The sequence below is a fragment of the Thermobia domestica genome, chromosome 9 (assembly GCF_964235325.1).
Source record: "Thermobia domestica chromosome 9, izTheDome1.hap1.1, whole genome shotgun sequence".
Classification (NCBI taxonomy): Eukaryota; Metazoa; Arthropoda; class Insecta; order Zygentoma; family Lepismatidae; genus Thermobia; species Thermobia domestica.
The window spans coordinates 120,113,738-120,130,494 of record NC_137462.1 but is presented as its reverse complement, the minus strand read 5'-3'; the positions used below and the strand labels follow the sequence as shown (position 1 = coordinate 120,130,494).

Here is a 16,757-nt window from a genome sequence, read left to right as displayed (position 1 = left end):
GTATAAGTACTAAATACAGTCAAGGAACATATGTTGTCTTAAAATATATTTCACAATTGCTGGTTTGTAAAATTATTCAATATTATTCTTACAACGAGGAAAAACACTGTACTCTAGAAATATGTTTTACTTACAAATGGCAATAAGAAAATCAGAAATGCAATAAACGCCATTATCTTCTTAACACTTCTTCTGCTTCTTTCTTACTTAAAATGAAGCTTTTCGACTCACGTTGATTTGTATTTTACAACGTCTGTTTACATAATTAATTATCTTGTATGTGCATGAAGATGATTTGCATCACGGATATAACCTAATCATACTTTGTGGAAGTATTTTTTTAAGTTCACTCAGTTATCTAGAATAATAAATAACCTTTTCAATTTGTTTTCTTCTCTCTTCCTACTTGAAAGATATTTTCGTGATTAGACAACAATAGCCTTGAAAATTCATCCATTATTTTTATTATTATCATTATTTATGTCAGTGATTTGCACCTTTCTATGTTGTAACAAAAACATTGATCTTCACTCACTTATCAGTCAGCATCAAACACGTGATTTGATAAATATAATGTGTGGACCTGACCTAGAATATGTAACTAAGTCTAGTTTCCTTAGTTTAAATTAGTATATTCATATATATCGAATTCATTATAGATAGCGATATGAAATAGAAAACTTTCCATTATAATTCTCCGAAAAACTTCTTTCTTAATCTCAGGTAAATCCTCAAGTACTAATTAAAATAATTAATGATGCCCACGTGACGAGACGAGACAAGAAATAAAATTATCTCGTCTCGTTTTGAAGATTTATGTACAAAATTCATGCCCTGATTTTTTTCTTAGTTTCATTTAGAAGTTATCCGAATCCTTCTGCGTCACGAGAGGTTCACATGATATAACAACATATTAGGGTATATGGTGTAATGATTCATATATCTTTACACGTTCATAAATGCTTTTTTTTATTGTGTTCGTATAATTACTTTATGAATTTATAGTTTTATACTATGTATTACGTAACACTAAAATAGTGTTTCAGAGCTAAAACTGGATGAACTAGTGTTGTTCACGAAACTAGTGAAATTTCTCGTTTCGTCTTGAGTTTAGAAAGATACTCGTCTCATTTTCAACGAGAAAATTCCACTAGATTCTAAAACCCTGAAAAAGAATAATATTGATTCCTTTAGTAAATAATATTCCATAATATAAAGGCTCACGATTAGGAACCAAGGACGCTGATCGTTCGTTATTTTTACAGTTGGATTGGAGTTTAATAACTCATTTTAACACCAACACTATTTATACAATTGTGAAATATAGACGCATAACTTAACACAGTGTCTTGACTATCTGTATAAACTACATCAAAATAAAATAGCACATTTTTAAAAATAGGCTAGTGTTTCTATATCATCATCATCATAAGTATTCTGCCCTTATTGGCAGGTCACTTGCCGCAGCTGAGAAGCTTACATGCTTCACGGTCTTCCGCTAACCTCTTCGTCTTCACGTATAATCTTTCTGCTTTTATATCGTTCATTATTTGTAGCCTCCTTCGCCCTCTCCCTCTCTTTCCTGCCACAATACCCCATACCACGTTTCTCATGATACAGCTTCTTCTCAGGCAATGTCCTAACCAGTTTCTCTTCCTTTTCTCAATAATACCTAAAGGTGTTATTTTCTCCCCCACCATTTCTAACACCCTCTCATTCGTCTTCCATTTGACTCAACTAATTTTTTTCATTCTTTCCCGCGCCCACATTTCGAAGGCTTTCTGTCTTTCTCATCACTTTTACGTAATGTCCATGTTTCCGCCCCATACAGTAAAACACTCCACACGAAGAATTTTACGTCTTTTTCTCAACTCTTTACCCAAGGTACCACAAAACAAACCTTTCTTCCTCCTAAAGGCTTCTTTCGCCATTCCTATCCTTGCTTTTATTTCATACTCACACTTCATGTCTTTTCTAAGAATACTACCCAGATATCGAAAACTATTCACTTGTTCTATTTTCTCCCCTCCCACTTTTATATTTGATACAGACCGCTTCGTTCCAATCACCATGGCTTTTGTCTTTCTAACATTTATTTTCATCCCAAATTCTTCAAATCCCTTCCTTATTTTTTTTTTTTTTTACATCCTATTGATTTTCTTTTCAGAATCTATTACGATCCATATGCATCATGTCATTTGAGTTTACGCCTACTTATGCGTTAAGTCTTAAGCTGCAACCGACTAAACCTAAATTTACTTTCTGATTAGGTCGTGATCAAGGCATTACTCAATATAAGGTCAACTTGCTTGTGAACTAATTACGTTAGACATTGCGTGTAACGGTGGTTCATTATTAAAAGTCGCTTTAAAAACAACTATTATGCACATGGTGAAGTTATCTAGCAAAATTGTTTGTGACGAATTATGCACTTTCCCCTCAAATTTCTATTAATTATTTATACAAGTGGCGGTTTCCCAAAAAAGAAAGAATAAAAGAAAGCCGCAGCATATATATTTGGCTATGCTTGAGTATACTCATCTCACATCTTACTTACTCCTATGTTGTACTTACTTCTTCGTACCTTCTTTCATAGTTAAGTGCTACTTTTTTTAAAAATTCAATTTATATAACCTCAATGCAATTAGCTCCGCAATAACATCTTTACGAAGACATTTTAACGTGTCGGTTACGTAGAATTGAATGCAACAGTGAAATTTAGAATTATGTTGGAAGTAGTTCACACTAGAAGGTACACGCCCGTAAGTTGGTCGAAATCAGTAGCTACAGACCAAGATAGAGTGAGCGAAAAGCAGAAGCATTCCAGCACTCTGATTGACGAAATTACAGACTTTCACAGGGATTTGTAGCAACTTGATTAGTCTCAAGTGTAGTCAAAGTGACTTTAACGGCGGGTATTCTGCAATGAGAAAAGCAACTAGAAATTACCGCATTATTTCCCAGTTTCATCTAAGAGAAAAATAAAAATGCACAATACTCTTTCGCAGAGTAAAATATTCCAGAGATAAAAATATCATTTCGTTCAGATCTCAAGGAGAAGAGGAGTATGTTATAACAGACAACGAGGTAGAGAATAACAGCATAGGAAAAATAGCTGGATGGGAAAACATAAGTAAGTGCAAATTAATTTGGATAGAAACATAGAAAATTTGTTTAATGTCATAAGGAGGAATATAAGAAAATGTGCTATGAAAAGAAGGGATGAAACAAAATAAATTAAATTTGGCAGGAATTTTTAAAGTTACTGTCTTGAAAGTTGTATCTGCGTCGTTTGAATACAGAGGAAACACAAACTACTTGATGTAAAAACTCTACCACATTTAATCCACGACGAGCAGGAAATTTGAAATACAATTTCGAAAAGTACCCTAAAATTACTTTTTAAAAAATTGGGGCGAGAGAGAACGGAAGAAAATGGGATTAGGAGCAGATTAAGCGAAAAAGGGACTTAGAGTATCCAAAAGGAGAAAAAAGTGCTGGATTTTTTAAATATTTTCAACTGGGAGCAACATTTGATACGATGAGTACTTTCGGAGAGCTCGTTTTTGGTCTAAAAGAAATTAGTATGTACCTAAAAATCCAAACCCTAGTAATGACAATAGACGAGAGGTTGCTTGAGCTTATCATCCCTTTCAGCATCTATGTTATGCAAGACGTGGACCTACAGTTTAAGGTAGAATCCGAACCATATGAGCTCTCACTGGTAATCAAACCCAGATCTCGTGCTCCAAAGATGCGTACGCTAATCATATAGTCACGGTGAGACTGAATACAGATATATGCAGTATAAGCTGTGATTCATACACTTCAAAAGTAGAAGAAAAGTATGAAATAATAAAACATTCATATATAGCTGTAGAATATGGGAACAGGGCATTTTAAAAATAAAAACAAGTTGTTACGATACTTAAGAGATATAGTATGTGGAAATATAGTTAGATTATGATGGAAGTTAGAATATAATGAAAGTTAGAACATAATAAGAGTCAGATTATATTGGAAGTGATTATAAAATATAGTTTATGAAGAGATAGATAGAGTTTGAGATTGATGTGTAACAAGATGAGTGTACCTTTGGAGTATCATTGAGATAGATGGATGTATTATAGAACGGCACAGATTAAGAATAGCCTAAGAAGAAAAAGTAAATTATCTTCTTGTCTAAATATATTATCTTCTTATCTACGAAAAAGTATATTATTGTGATTTCCATGCTGTTGTAAGAAAAAAAATAATGGAAAACATTAATAGTATAGTAGAAAAGCATGATTTAAGGGTAAGAAATGAGGAAGGAGAATAATTGATGAAACTTTGCCGTCAGAGCTTACTAATGATAGGGAACACTTGAAAAATCCCTCAACCAACAGAAAAGAAGAAAAAGTGAAACCGTCCTGTTGATGAACAAAGATAGCAAATAAATTATATACTGTGCTCCCGATAAATAATGAGAATTTTGGGGGGGAATATCTTGAATAAAATACACAACGCGTTTATAGTTTAGACCAATAGTATTCAATTTGGAAGAGGCCAATGGTACTTCTTATGGGGGGTACGTAAATTTAAAATAATATAATTCTATTAAATTTATAGCGTGTTCCTCCGGTTATAGCAAAATTGGGTTCTTTGGTTAAGAAGTAACACATTCTACAATGTAGTTTTGATAGAGTTATCTATAATTTAAATTAACGATAGATTTAATATTGGAGTAGAGTTTTAATGGAAAAATTCGTCAGGGGTGGAAGAAAAAATATCTTATGGCACTGGTTTTAGACCACTAGAGGATGCTCCTTTCGCCAATGCAACATTCGAGTGACATGAGCAATAATTCTAAGCGACAATTGTAATATTAAGAATGTGTGAATGAAGTGAGTCAAACCTTGTATTATGGAATAAACAGTGGTGAAAAACTGTTAGTGTAAATTACATAAAACTGTCACAGAAGTATGCCAAGACATGCATCAAGACATGCACAGTAATGATTGTCTTGGGAGTGCAAAGGTTTTCTGCTGGTTTTCAGAGAGGGAAGAGAATCCTGGAGGATGAATCACGCTCTGAAAGTTCTGCTTCTCCTTGAACAAGTGAAAATACTATATGAGAAAAGCTACGGGCTATTGCACTTGGTTTTGATAAAGAAGTGGCTAATTTAATCTTAGAACAAGATTTTTACAAGAGAAAGATTTGCGGTTCGTGCTGTATTCTTCGACAGGAGAACAGAGAGAACATCAAACTGTATCTTGTCAAAATTTCATCTTCGTAGTTGATCAAGATCGTAATGTTCCCCCCCCCCCCAAAAAAAAGGTTACTAGTGACATTGGAAGTTGGTGTTTCCATTTCGATCCAGAGACAAAGCATCACAGCATCGAATGGCATAGGATATCATCTCTTCGTTAGAAGAAAGTCAGATTACAGACATCACTGATCAAAACAGTTGTGATTATCCTATTTAATGCTGATGGATTGATCTACCGTGAATTTGTTATTAAGAACAACACAGCGAACAATGTCGTCCGTAAGCAACAGTCAGAAAAAATGTTCCAAAAGTGTAATCCATGGTAACGTTCCTGCGTACTTTTAACTTTAAAGGTCCTCGAGCATCTACCGTATTCAGCAGATTTTGCCCTCGCAAATGTTTCATTTTCTTCAGTATTAAGTATATCTTGATAGGGAACCGATTTAGTAGCATTCAAGACATTCAACGGGCTGCAACTGAAAGCCTGAAGGAGATATCTTCCACAGTGCTTTGAACGCCTCTATGATAGATGTAAACGTATTGTGTCGAGTTGGAACGAGATTATTTAGAATCTGTATAATCGTAAAACCTGAAGACAGTCCTCTGTTTTTGGTATATTGATAATTATCTAATTGTTTAACGGGTGCATTATATATAATGATACAAGATAAGTTTCGGAATAATTTATGGGTGATTCTTCGGATGTCGCTCTTGTGCTGTATACAACTTTTTTTAGAAAATGGAACATTAAAAAAAGAAGTTCAAAATTGAAAATTTCAAGATGTGAAATGTGAAGTAAACTTGCAAGAAAATTTGGCGGAAAATTAAGAATTAATACAATAGGAATAGTTGGAGTGTATACTGTACAGGGGCTGTACAAGTAGGTATATAGTTGTTAAGAATTTTAGTTTTCTTAATTAGTAGTTATGTATTATGAAGGCAACCAAAAAAGTTCTGTTGCTTTTTCAACCACCACCTTTGAACGTCGATATATCACCTAAGGCGTAACTGGAAGATCAAAAATAGTCCCCATCAGCATCGACGACCTGCCAACGTTCTGGAAAGCCATGGATTCCATCGCGGTGGGCCGTGAAGCGAAAAAGTTATCAAGTGCATTTTGCACTTCTACTTGGGATTTGAACTGGCGTCCTCCAAGGTATGTCCAAGGAATGGAGCAGGTGAAAATCGGACGGTGCAATGTCCGGGGAGTATGGTGGATACAATAGTGTCTCCCATCCAAGGCATAAAATGGTATCCCGGGTCATTCTAGCAACGTATGGCTTAGCGTTGTCCTGTAACAGGAGGACCTCTTTGCGATTCAGAAGTGTTGGCTCCAGAGTTTTGAGTTTTTCTTGAACGCTGCTCAACTGCTGACAGTACACAGTTGCATTGATGGTCTGACCAGATGGTAGCAGTTCCCGATGCACGATTCCTCGGGCACGATTCCTCGGCCACCAAACACACAGGAGGACCTTCTTCTGGTGCAGTGCTGGTTTCGGCTGTTTTGGAACCGGTTTATGGGTTGCTAACCAATGATGACTGCGCTGTGGAGCTTCGTACAAGACACACTTCTCATCACATGTCAACACTCTGTCCAGAAATGGCTTCTTCCTTAGACGAGACACCACAGAAACACACGAGTCTGCTCGCGTTGCCTTCTGGCTTGGAGTCATATCATGTGGGACCCATCGACCCAACTTGTACTGCTTCCCAAGTTGATGGAGGTACTGCCGAATGATTTCTCCATTCACACTGAATGTTAATCCCAGTTGTTCCTTACATGTCTGGCCATTGTTCGCCTCAATTATTGCCTGAAGATCTTCATTTTGTACATGTGTTGGTCTTCCGGCACGTGGTCTGCCTTCGAATGTTTCGTCACCGTCCTTAAACTTGTTAAACCACCACTCTACTGTCCGCGTAATCACAACACCCTCACCAAAGGCCAGGTATATCTTCCACCACGCCGCAGCGGCGTTTGACCCCAGTTTGAACTCGTACAGTATACACGCCCTTATGACGCTCTGTGTAGGTCCCATGTTCACTCAGTCCTTACGCAAGTTCACGATGTAACTGAACTTCCACAACCAAGTTGTATGTTGGATATACGTTCACCAACAACTGACTTTCGCCTTATCTCCATTCGCATTCAAGTCTCGGTGTGAGGGTCAATGGAACACAGATCTTCACAAAAAGCGATAGAACTTTCTTGGTTACCTTTATACATAATGGTTTCTTGATTATGAAAATACAATAATTTTATGAGATCAGAATCAGGATGATATAGAAACATGTTTTCAAACTGATGTCCTTCAGCATTTATACATTCCAGAGTATAACTTCTACACTCAAACACACTTCGTCATAGAGCTTTTTATTGTTATTAATTTCTTGGCATAAGGCGGTAGATGAAGGTTTTCTATTGCATAATAAACAGAGATATACCTATTAACAGTGGCTGTAAGTTTAAAATTTGCTTCTGTCTGACCAACAGACTTGTCGAAAGATTCCATCACCTTGTCTTTCTGCACTTTACTTCTGTCCTTACCATTACTTCGCAGACCTGTAATCGGCGATCTGGATCACCCATAATAATTCACGAAGTTATTTTGGACGTTGCATCAGACGTCTCAAAGATCTAAGGGAAATGTGTAACTCACGAAATATTCTCCTCTTCGTTTTATTATTATTATTATTTTATTTGGTCTAGGAATTAATTCGTGCGGGTGGACAAGAGATGGCGCAACGAACGGAGCGTCCCACAGTTCCGTGTATCCACACATGTGTTGCAAACCCCTGTCATCGCGTATCGTTCGTGGTATAGGGCAGTGGATTAAAGCGTCAACAACACCAGTTTGTAGTTAAGTGAACATGGCGCAATTTGTGCCTGATAAAGTGTTTTTGCGGGGTGTCCTGCTGCATTACTTTAACATGCAGAAAAGTGCGACTGAAAGTCATCGTATTTTGGTGGAAGTGTATGGTGACCATGCTCTAGCTGAGCGAACGTGTCAGAAGTGGTTTGCACGGTTTAGAAGTGGTGATTTCGGCTTGGCAGACCAAGAGCGAGCTGGACAGCCAAAAAAATTTCAAGACGAAGAATTGACAGCATTGCTCGAGCAGGATTCGTGTCAAACGCAGGAACAACTTGCAGCAGCATTAGGCGTTGATCAAACAACAGTCTCCAAACGCTTGAAAGCCATGGGAATGATTCAAAAGATGTCACATTGGGTTCCACATGAATTGAAAGACAGAGACGTTGAAAGACGAAAAACCATTTGCGAATTGCTGCTTCAACGACAGAGCAGAAAGGGGTTTCTGCATCGAATTATTACGGGTGATGAGAAGTGGATCCATTACGAGAACCCTAAACGAAAAAAGGCCTGGGTGAAACCAGGTGAACCAGGTCCATCACAACCAAAACGAGATATTCACTGTGCATATGGTGGGATATGAAAGGTGTGGTGTACTATGAGCTGCTGCAACCGGGTGAAACTATGAATGGAGAACGTTATCGACGACAATTAATGCGTTTGAAGCAAGCTCTGGCCAGAACACGACCAGAATGGGAGAACAGACATGATAAACTTATTGTTCAACATGATAACGCTCGCCCACATGTCGCAAAACCGGTCAAAACCTATTTAGAAAATGTCGGATGGGAAGTTTTACCCCACCCGCCGTATTCACCAGACGTTGCTCCTTCGGACTACTACTTGTTCGATTGCATGAACAACGATTTGATTGGACAGCGGTTTACTTCTTCAGAAGATATCGAAACATGGGTCTCTGACTGGATCGCTTCCAAGGATGAGGACTTCTTTCGCCACGGAATCCGTACATTGCCTGACAGATGGGCAAAAGTGGTGGCTAGCGATGGACAATATTTTTCTTAAGGTATTTATGTATTTTGTGTTTGTACTACAGCTTCAATGTGTGCGTACCAACCGCACGAATTAATTCCTAGACCAAATACTTTGGACAAATTTTTGCGCAACTAACATTTCATTGTCCTGGGTAGTAGCACCGACTGGTCAACCATTCTTTGGTACATTACAGATGGAGCTAGTTTCATCAAAATTATTGCGTAATCTATAAATTGTTAGTTTACTTAGTGGAGACGTTTCAAATTCTGTAGCCCACTTCCGTCGAACCTTTTCAGCATTCTCTGTCTTCCAGTATTGGTTGATCATTCACTTCTGTTGGTCAATGGTTAAATTACCAGTCATGATTATGTGAAAAATAAAAATATTAAATTTAATAAACTTAATAACTATAACCTAATTACCAGTCATGATTATATAAAAAGTACTAAATAATAATTATAAAAAAATAAACTGTGTACCTACTTTTGCACCTCCCCTCCTGGTTACCAATATGTATAAACAAACAATGAGATTGAAGAGAAATCGGTAGGGTATCGTGAAGAGAACAAAGTCAAGAAGCCACAGATTTTGGAAGAAATATTAAGGAAAACGAGAGAAAGTAAGGCGTGGAAACAAAGTTGCAGAGAAGAAGAGAAAACTATGCGAGTTGTGTAGGGTAACTGATACAGACGTACATGTGATTATATAGAATAAATTTAAGAGTAGAATTACGAACAAACTTACAGGGAGGTGAAATCAATGGGAAAAGGAAAGAAACTAGGAATAACAACATGAAAATATAAAATAAACTAAGAATGGAAAAACTATATGCGAGTGAAGTGAAGTTTTAGGTAGTTTAAAGTATTGCACAAAAGTAACAATGCAGTTTGTAGCAAAGAGAAATATGCTAGGATGAGAAAGAGTTTCTGACGCTTAAAACTCAATTCGAGAAAATCCTTAACGAGATTAAGAATGCAATGGTTACTACTTAAAAATAAAGGAAAACAAGAAAAGAAAGAAACGTTCTGTAAATATGTATAATGGAATACGAGGATAGGACAAGTGAAGTATTTAAAAAGATTTCTCAGAAACATGATGATTCCATTAGCTAATAAATCGATAGAAAGCAATTGGAAACTACAGAACTATTAGCCACAAAACGCATGCAACAAAATTTTACCTACTTCTAGAAAATTTTGAATGGAAGATTATATAGCAAAACGAATGAATAAATGGAGTAGGTGATTTGAATTTAGGGAGGGGAAGATACTATTGATAGTACTGACTTCAACTATAAACAATAAGTGAAATATTTCGAGAGAAAGCGAAGGAATCGACATTTTGTTGATTAAAAAAAAAAAACTTTCCATTATACGAACTGGGAAATTTAAACGAAAGTACTAAAACGGTTAGGATGAAAAAAAGAATGCATAAAGACTTATATTCTAACATAAGAATAAGAGTCAGGATAGAAACAGCGACAGAAGTACTGAAATCGTAAGATCAACCTTTAAAGTTACCCTAAATCATTGTAGAAATTATTTTCTTTTCCTTCCCCTTAATGGGGAAGATATAATTTGAAACACTTTTTAGCCACTAAAAATTGTGTTATCGTCATCATTTTTTTTTTTTCAGAAATAATGTGGAACGATTTTACTAAGAAACGAAATATCCCTGTAGGAGGTACAAGAATTAAAATATGTATTCATTAAGTAGATAGAATATTCTTATTGCAACATCAATATCTATATCCATATCTTTCTCTCTCTATATATATATCTATATATATCTATATCTATCTATCTATCTATCTATCTATCTATCTATCTATCTATCTATCTATCTATATATATATATATATATATATATATATATATATATATATATATATATATATACTAGGGATGGCCAATTCCGGAATTTTTACTTTCCGGAATGTAAAATTGGAAAATTCCGGAATTCGGAAAAATTCCGGATTTCGGAAAAAATCCGGATTTCAGAAAAATTCCGGATTTCGGAAAAAATCCGGATTTCAGAAAAATTCCGGAATTCGGAAAAAATCCGGATTTCGGAAAAATTCCGGATTTCGGAAAAATTCCGGAATTCGGAAAAATTCCGGAATTCGGAAAAAATCTGGAATTCAGAAAAATTCCGGATTTCGGAAAAAAACCGGAATTCAGAAAAAAATCCGGAATTCGGAAAAATTCCGGAATTCGGGAAAATTCCGGATTTCGGAAAAAATATTTTTTCTTTTTGTAATCCTAAGAATTTTGTTCAAATGCAAACGAACAAATTTCCTTTTTGTAATCCTAAGAATGTATGATGCAAGTTAAGCTGAAACTTACATCCTAAAGTATACACTACTCAATCTTCCCATGGTTAATGAGATGTAGTCCAAAAGTACGATGTACTCCTAATATTTAATTTTTGTTTTACTGTGATATTGTCCAGAGGTAAGACATATATCACACTGAGATAAACAACTTGACAATGAAGATGTTATCATACGTAGTTTTCCAGAAAATCGTGAGAAACGATTTTTTATGAAGTTAAAATATGCGTCGCTTGTTGCCAGTGTGATGCAATTGATAACTTTTATGCTGGAATAGTCTTATTATTATTATTATTATTATTATTATTATTATTATTATTATTACTATTATTATTATTATTATTATTATTATTATTATTATTATTATTATTATTATTAATCGTTTATGTACTGTAAAAGAAAAATATGAACCGTTAAGTAGTAGATTTTATCTGTTGTTTTTTTGATATCTTCTAACAGTAATAACAAATTGCTTGTAAATACGCAATGATTATCAAGGACAATGGCATATTAATGTAAGGACTACTCTGCAGACTAGCAATAAACAATAAACAATAGCAGATAAACAATAGTCCCCCCCCCCAAAAAAAGTAACTAACTTGGGCACGTCAGAATGTTCGCGAGAATATAGGGACGCATTGAGACTAGCAAAAAACGTGGTGTAGGGCCGTACGATGGAGGCTTTAACGTTAATGTTAATGGCACCAATGAGCACTTACTTGCTCTAACTGTTAACCTCATTTTTGAAATGATTCTTAGAAGTGGGCGTGTTGGCATGCAGTTGGAGTACTAACGATTTGCGTCACTATCGAACACTAACGTAGCACTAGCGACGTTTAAAGTCGAAATTGGAGTCTGACATAAGTGGCTTGTCAACTTCACGGACATTATATTTTCCTTGAATGCGAGAATTTTGCGCCCGGGAAATTTGCGCCCTACCCCAAAAAGAGGGGAAAATGCGCCGGCTATATATTTGCACTGGGATGTTAGTGCCCTACAATTCAACTTATTATTGTATTGTGTAAAGTAACTTCCATTCGCACTTGAACTAGGCTTGCCTCTCATCGTCTCAGTGAGTTACTCCATCCGTTATAATATTCCGAACAAATGAAAAAAATACAGTTTTAGTTCACTAAAGGGCAATCCATAAAAATACAATTTTTCATTATACTACAAAATTTACAATAAACGTATAAATGACTGATATATAATTATTTATTAATATAATCAAAGAGTATAATTTAATCTACAAAAGGCTGTTTGGCTCTACCCAGATATCTCTGTTCACAATCCCTGCGAGTTGTTTGGCTTTTCAGGACACAAAATATAGAAAAGAAAATGTAAAGTGAATGTAAAATCAGTTCAGTAATATTATCAAGAAAACTATGTACAGTGTGTTTACTTGCTGGAATTACACTTCAAACACACAATTGCGTTCAGTCGTTCTTTCAGGAAAAATGTTCCGGGGGGCACATTTAGTATTCCGGAGGGGGGTCACTGCTGGTACTATTCTATTTATTATTATATTATAGACGTATTATTTTGGTCTCCTCCGAGGGGGCACTCTGAGAGCTCTGGGGAGGCCAGTGTTCCCCCAAAATCATCTCTGGAAGAAGCAGTGATTGCGTTGATCCGTTGTGTTCTTTTGGCTTATATTGAAGTTTATTCTCCCCTTATATAGCCACAATGAAAATAAATCACAAATGGCATGGTTGTGGGGGGAGGATTGTTTATGCTGTAATGTCAGCCCCTCCGAGGAAATGCGTACGCTCCAGTAGGTTCTTTTATTTCGCAGGGCTCAAACTTCCCGGTGGAGGTACATCGCAGGCGCAATTTTCCCTGTTCTTGAGGTAGGGCGCAAATTTCCCAGACGCAAAATTCTCGACACCGTTCGAATGACTTCGGAAGACGATATCTTTTTCAATACTTTTTTTATATTCTTTTACTCGAGATTTCTTCATAGCTTCTTATTAAAATACTTACTAATATATCCTCATTTTATTGTCCTAACCAATCAATATGGGTATGTTGTCAGTAAAATATTTAGATTGATCGAGCCTCTGGTGTGTAACCACAGTATTTCATATCATGTCTCCATTAGAAATCTTGGCTAAACGAACCAATATATGTTGCCAATAAAATAGTTTAGAATTATTGAGCCCCTGGTAAATAACCACAGTATTTCGTGACAGACCCCCCCCCCCTTCCTATTACCATATTCTAGCTACGTGCCTGACTCAGCTAATTCTCTACATTCTTTACCAAGCACACATTTTCTAAAGCGGAAAATGCTCTCTAAATACCTAAGCTCATTATTTTCAGCAGATGCACAAACTGGGTAACATTCTATCTACATGAATGTTATATATGTCGATTACTGGAAACCGCTTCTCGCTATCTATTACCATATTTACTATATAATGATTAACATTAAAACCGGAAATGGTTGATTTGTACCGCTTCCGGTTTGAATATTACATTCATCAGGGAACTCGATTCTTAACTATTGACTCTGTACATCATGGCCAAAATTGATTGGTAATCCATCAGATAGTTCTTGAGACTGTTTGTTTCACTGACGGACAGAATGAATATATGGCTATAGAGTTTTGATAAACTAAATTCGTTAATGAGTGATGATGGAACAAATATAAGAAAGGGAACCAAGAGTACCACCGGGAAAATTTTCGAACACAAAATTAGCCATCGAAAACCCACATGTCCTGGGTTAGAATACCATAGATGAAAACTCTACCACTGAGTCATCAATCACCCGCTTATTAGTTTTGTTAACTATTATATTAATATAAATTAATGAATGCCTGCTTATGTTAATTATTGAACAATTACATTGTATACTTCGTAAAGTCAAAAATTATAAATTTGTATTTACTGTACATACAGTGAGCGCAGAAAGTGTTCGTACACCTATGCTATTGAAACGAGAATGCCTGCGAAAAAGAAACAGAAAATTTAAGAAGTGTAATAACACACACAATATGAATAATGAAAACTAAGCTTTATGAATATATCAATAAAGAACCACAAAGACAAGTTTAATGGTCAGAAAGTAAATAAATTCCGTAGAAAATGTATAGAGTAGACGCAAAAAGTGATCGTACACCTGACGTACGAATACGAAACAAAGATACCACAACTGGGGTTCACTAGTATTCACCTGAGTATACACCTCTGTATAGCATGACGAGTAACAGAATGAGTTTAGTTGTGAATAGGAGTGAAAAAACTGCACGGTGGGCTGTCGAAATGGGAAGCAACCGAACAGAAACAAATGAGGAGACAAGAAAAGTAATTATTAAAGTGCATAAGAAGGGTAAATCTTTGAGAAAGATAGCAAACCTCAGGGGCAGATCCAGAGGGGGGCGATCGGGGTCATCGCTCCCCCCCACAAGAGGAAACTTTCTTATTTTATATATAAATAAACCCATCCATAACAAGTTTGGAGCTCTTAAAAGTAGCAGTATTACTGCCGACCGCCCCTTCCCCAGAAGTCCGTCCTGGATCCGCCCCTGTATAGAGTTGCCACAATCGAGTATTTTCCGCTGTATGTTTGGAGTCGTTGTCTTGCTGGACAATAAATTGTTTTCAAGAACCATCTTCTGCGCACTAGTATGGAGATATTCCTTTAATATGTTAATATACACTTTGTGGATTATCACTCCATCGATAAGGTGGAGACGACCCACTCCTGAGGCACTCATACAACCCCAGACGAGCACGGACCCTCCTCCGTGTCTTACTTTAGGGACGAGATTTTGAGGATTCATCTCTGTATTCACCTTGCGCCATACCATACGCCTCCCATTGGACTCGATAAAATTAAATTTACTTTCGTCCGAAAATAGACCCTATTCCAGAAAGAAGCCTGATCCCTTATCTTTATACTCTTTTTCAAACTTTAGTCTCTTTATATGATTTGTCTTGTTCACCCAGAACATTTTCCTGGCTATCCGACCATGATACCCTGCAAATATTCCGCACTGTACTGGCTGATACTTTAACACCGCGTGTTTCCAGATCCGTTGCCAATTGCACAGCACTATTTTTGGGACCTTTTTTCTTTCCCTAATAATGTAACGTTTAACTTGTTCACTCAACACTCTTGGTCTTCCAGTTCTTTTTTTTTTTATTATTATTATTTTTATTATTTTTTTTATGGTTTCGCACAGTGATAGAAACATTATACATCGCAATTATCGCCCCCCTCTGGATCCGCCCCTGACTCTATAATACCTTGAAACAGCTTCGCACACCTCCCCAATCCCCAGACATGAACCCCATAGAACATCTATGATCTGTTCTGGAGACAAGAATCAGAAGGCACAGCTTGTCTACTAAAGAAGGCCTAAGAAAAGCTATTCAAGAAGAATGGGACATAATCAGTCCCGAAGCTACAGAACTACGAACTACTACAGGTGAAATCAATGCCACGAAGACTACAGACAACCATTAACGCACAGGGTAATCCCACAAAATATTAAATAACGCAATATACTTTATAAGCATTAATTCAAGCATAAGTGTACGGTGACTTTTTGCGTTTACAAAAAAGGAATTCTCTCTTTTCTTCTTAACAAAACAGTGATTGTGTTTGTTTGGCCTTTCTCTTGTATATAGAAATAAAATGTATGAATGTGTAGTCTTAATTCTGGTTATATATATATTTTCCACCTTCCGTTCTCATGCTAGCTGTTTTCAATATAAAGTATGCACGGTGTACGAACACTTTCTGCGCTCACTGTAGGTATGTTGACAATAAGCGAATGTTATTAGAATATTTGTTGAGATTTATTTTCCTCCACTGCCTTTCGCCTGGTTAAAAAGTAGTTTGCAGTGCTTTGGAGCAGCTGCAGGTGGGAACGCGATAATGTTTGAGACATACCGGCGACTTTTTTGTGTGTGAAAATAAGACATTTCTCATAAAGTAGTAAATAACTGCAGTAGCAATTGTCTACGTAAATGATAAAGACATATCCAACTACAAGAAATTAATACAGCATATATAGCCTATTCATTATTGTGTTTCTCTTTTAACAGCTATTAGCTAAGGATGGATAATTCCAGAATTTTTACTTTCCGGAATCCGGAAAGTAAAATCGGAAAAATTCCGGATCTCGGAAAAATTCCGATTTTTCTAAATTCCGGATTTTTTCCGAATGTCGGAATTTTTCCGAAATCCGGAATTTTTCCGAAATCCGGATTTTTTCTGAATTCCGGAATTTTTCCGAAATCCGGAATTTTTCTGAATTCCGGAATTTTTCCGAATTCCGGAATTTTTCCGAATTCCGGAATT

At 36.2% G+C, this 16,757-nt stretch overlaps 1 protein-coding gene across 1 annotated transcript in view; it reads right to left on the bottom strand.

The window, feature by feature from the left end:
• The window catches only part of LOC145694970 (beta-galactosidase-1-like protein 2), a 44,988-nt gene extending 44,721 nt beyond the window's left edge, over positions 1-267 (bottom strand). The window contains exon 1 of the mRNA XM_081771781.1: positions 135-267. Within this exon, the coding sequence (XP_081627907.1) occupies positions 135-173 (39 nt within the window). The 5' untranslated portion in view covers positions 174-267. The remainder of the gene's footprint in view (positions 1-134) is intronic.
• Between the last annotated feature and the right edge of the window lie 16,490 nt (positions 268-16,757).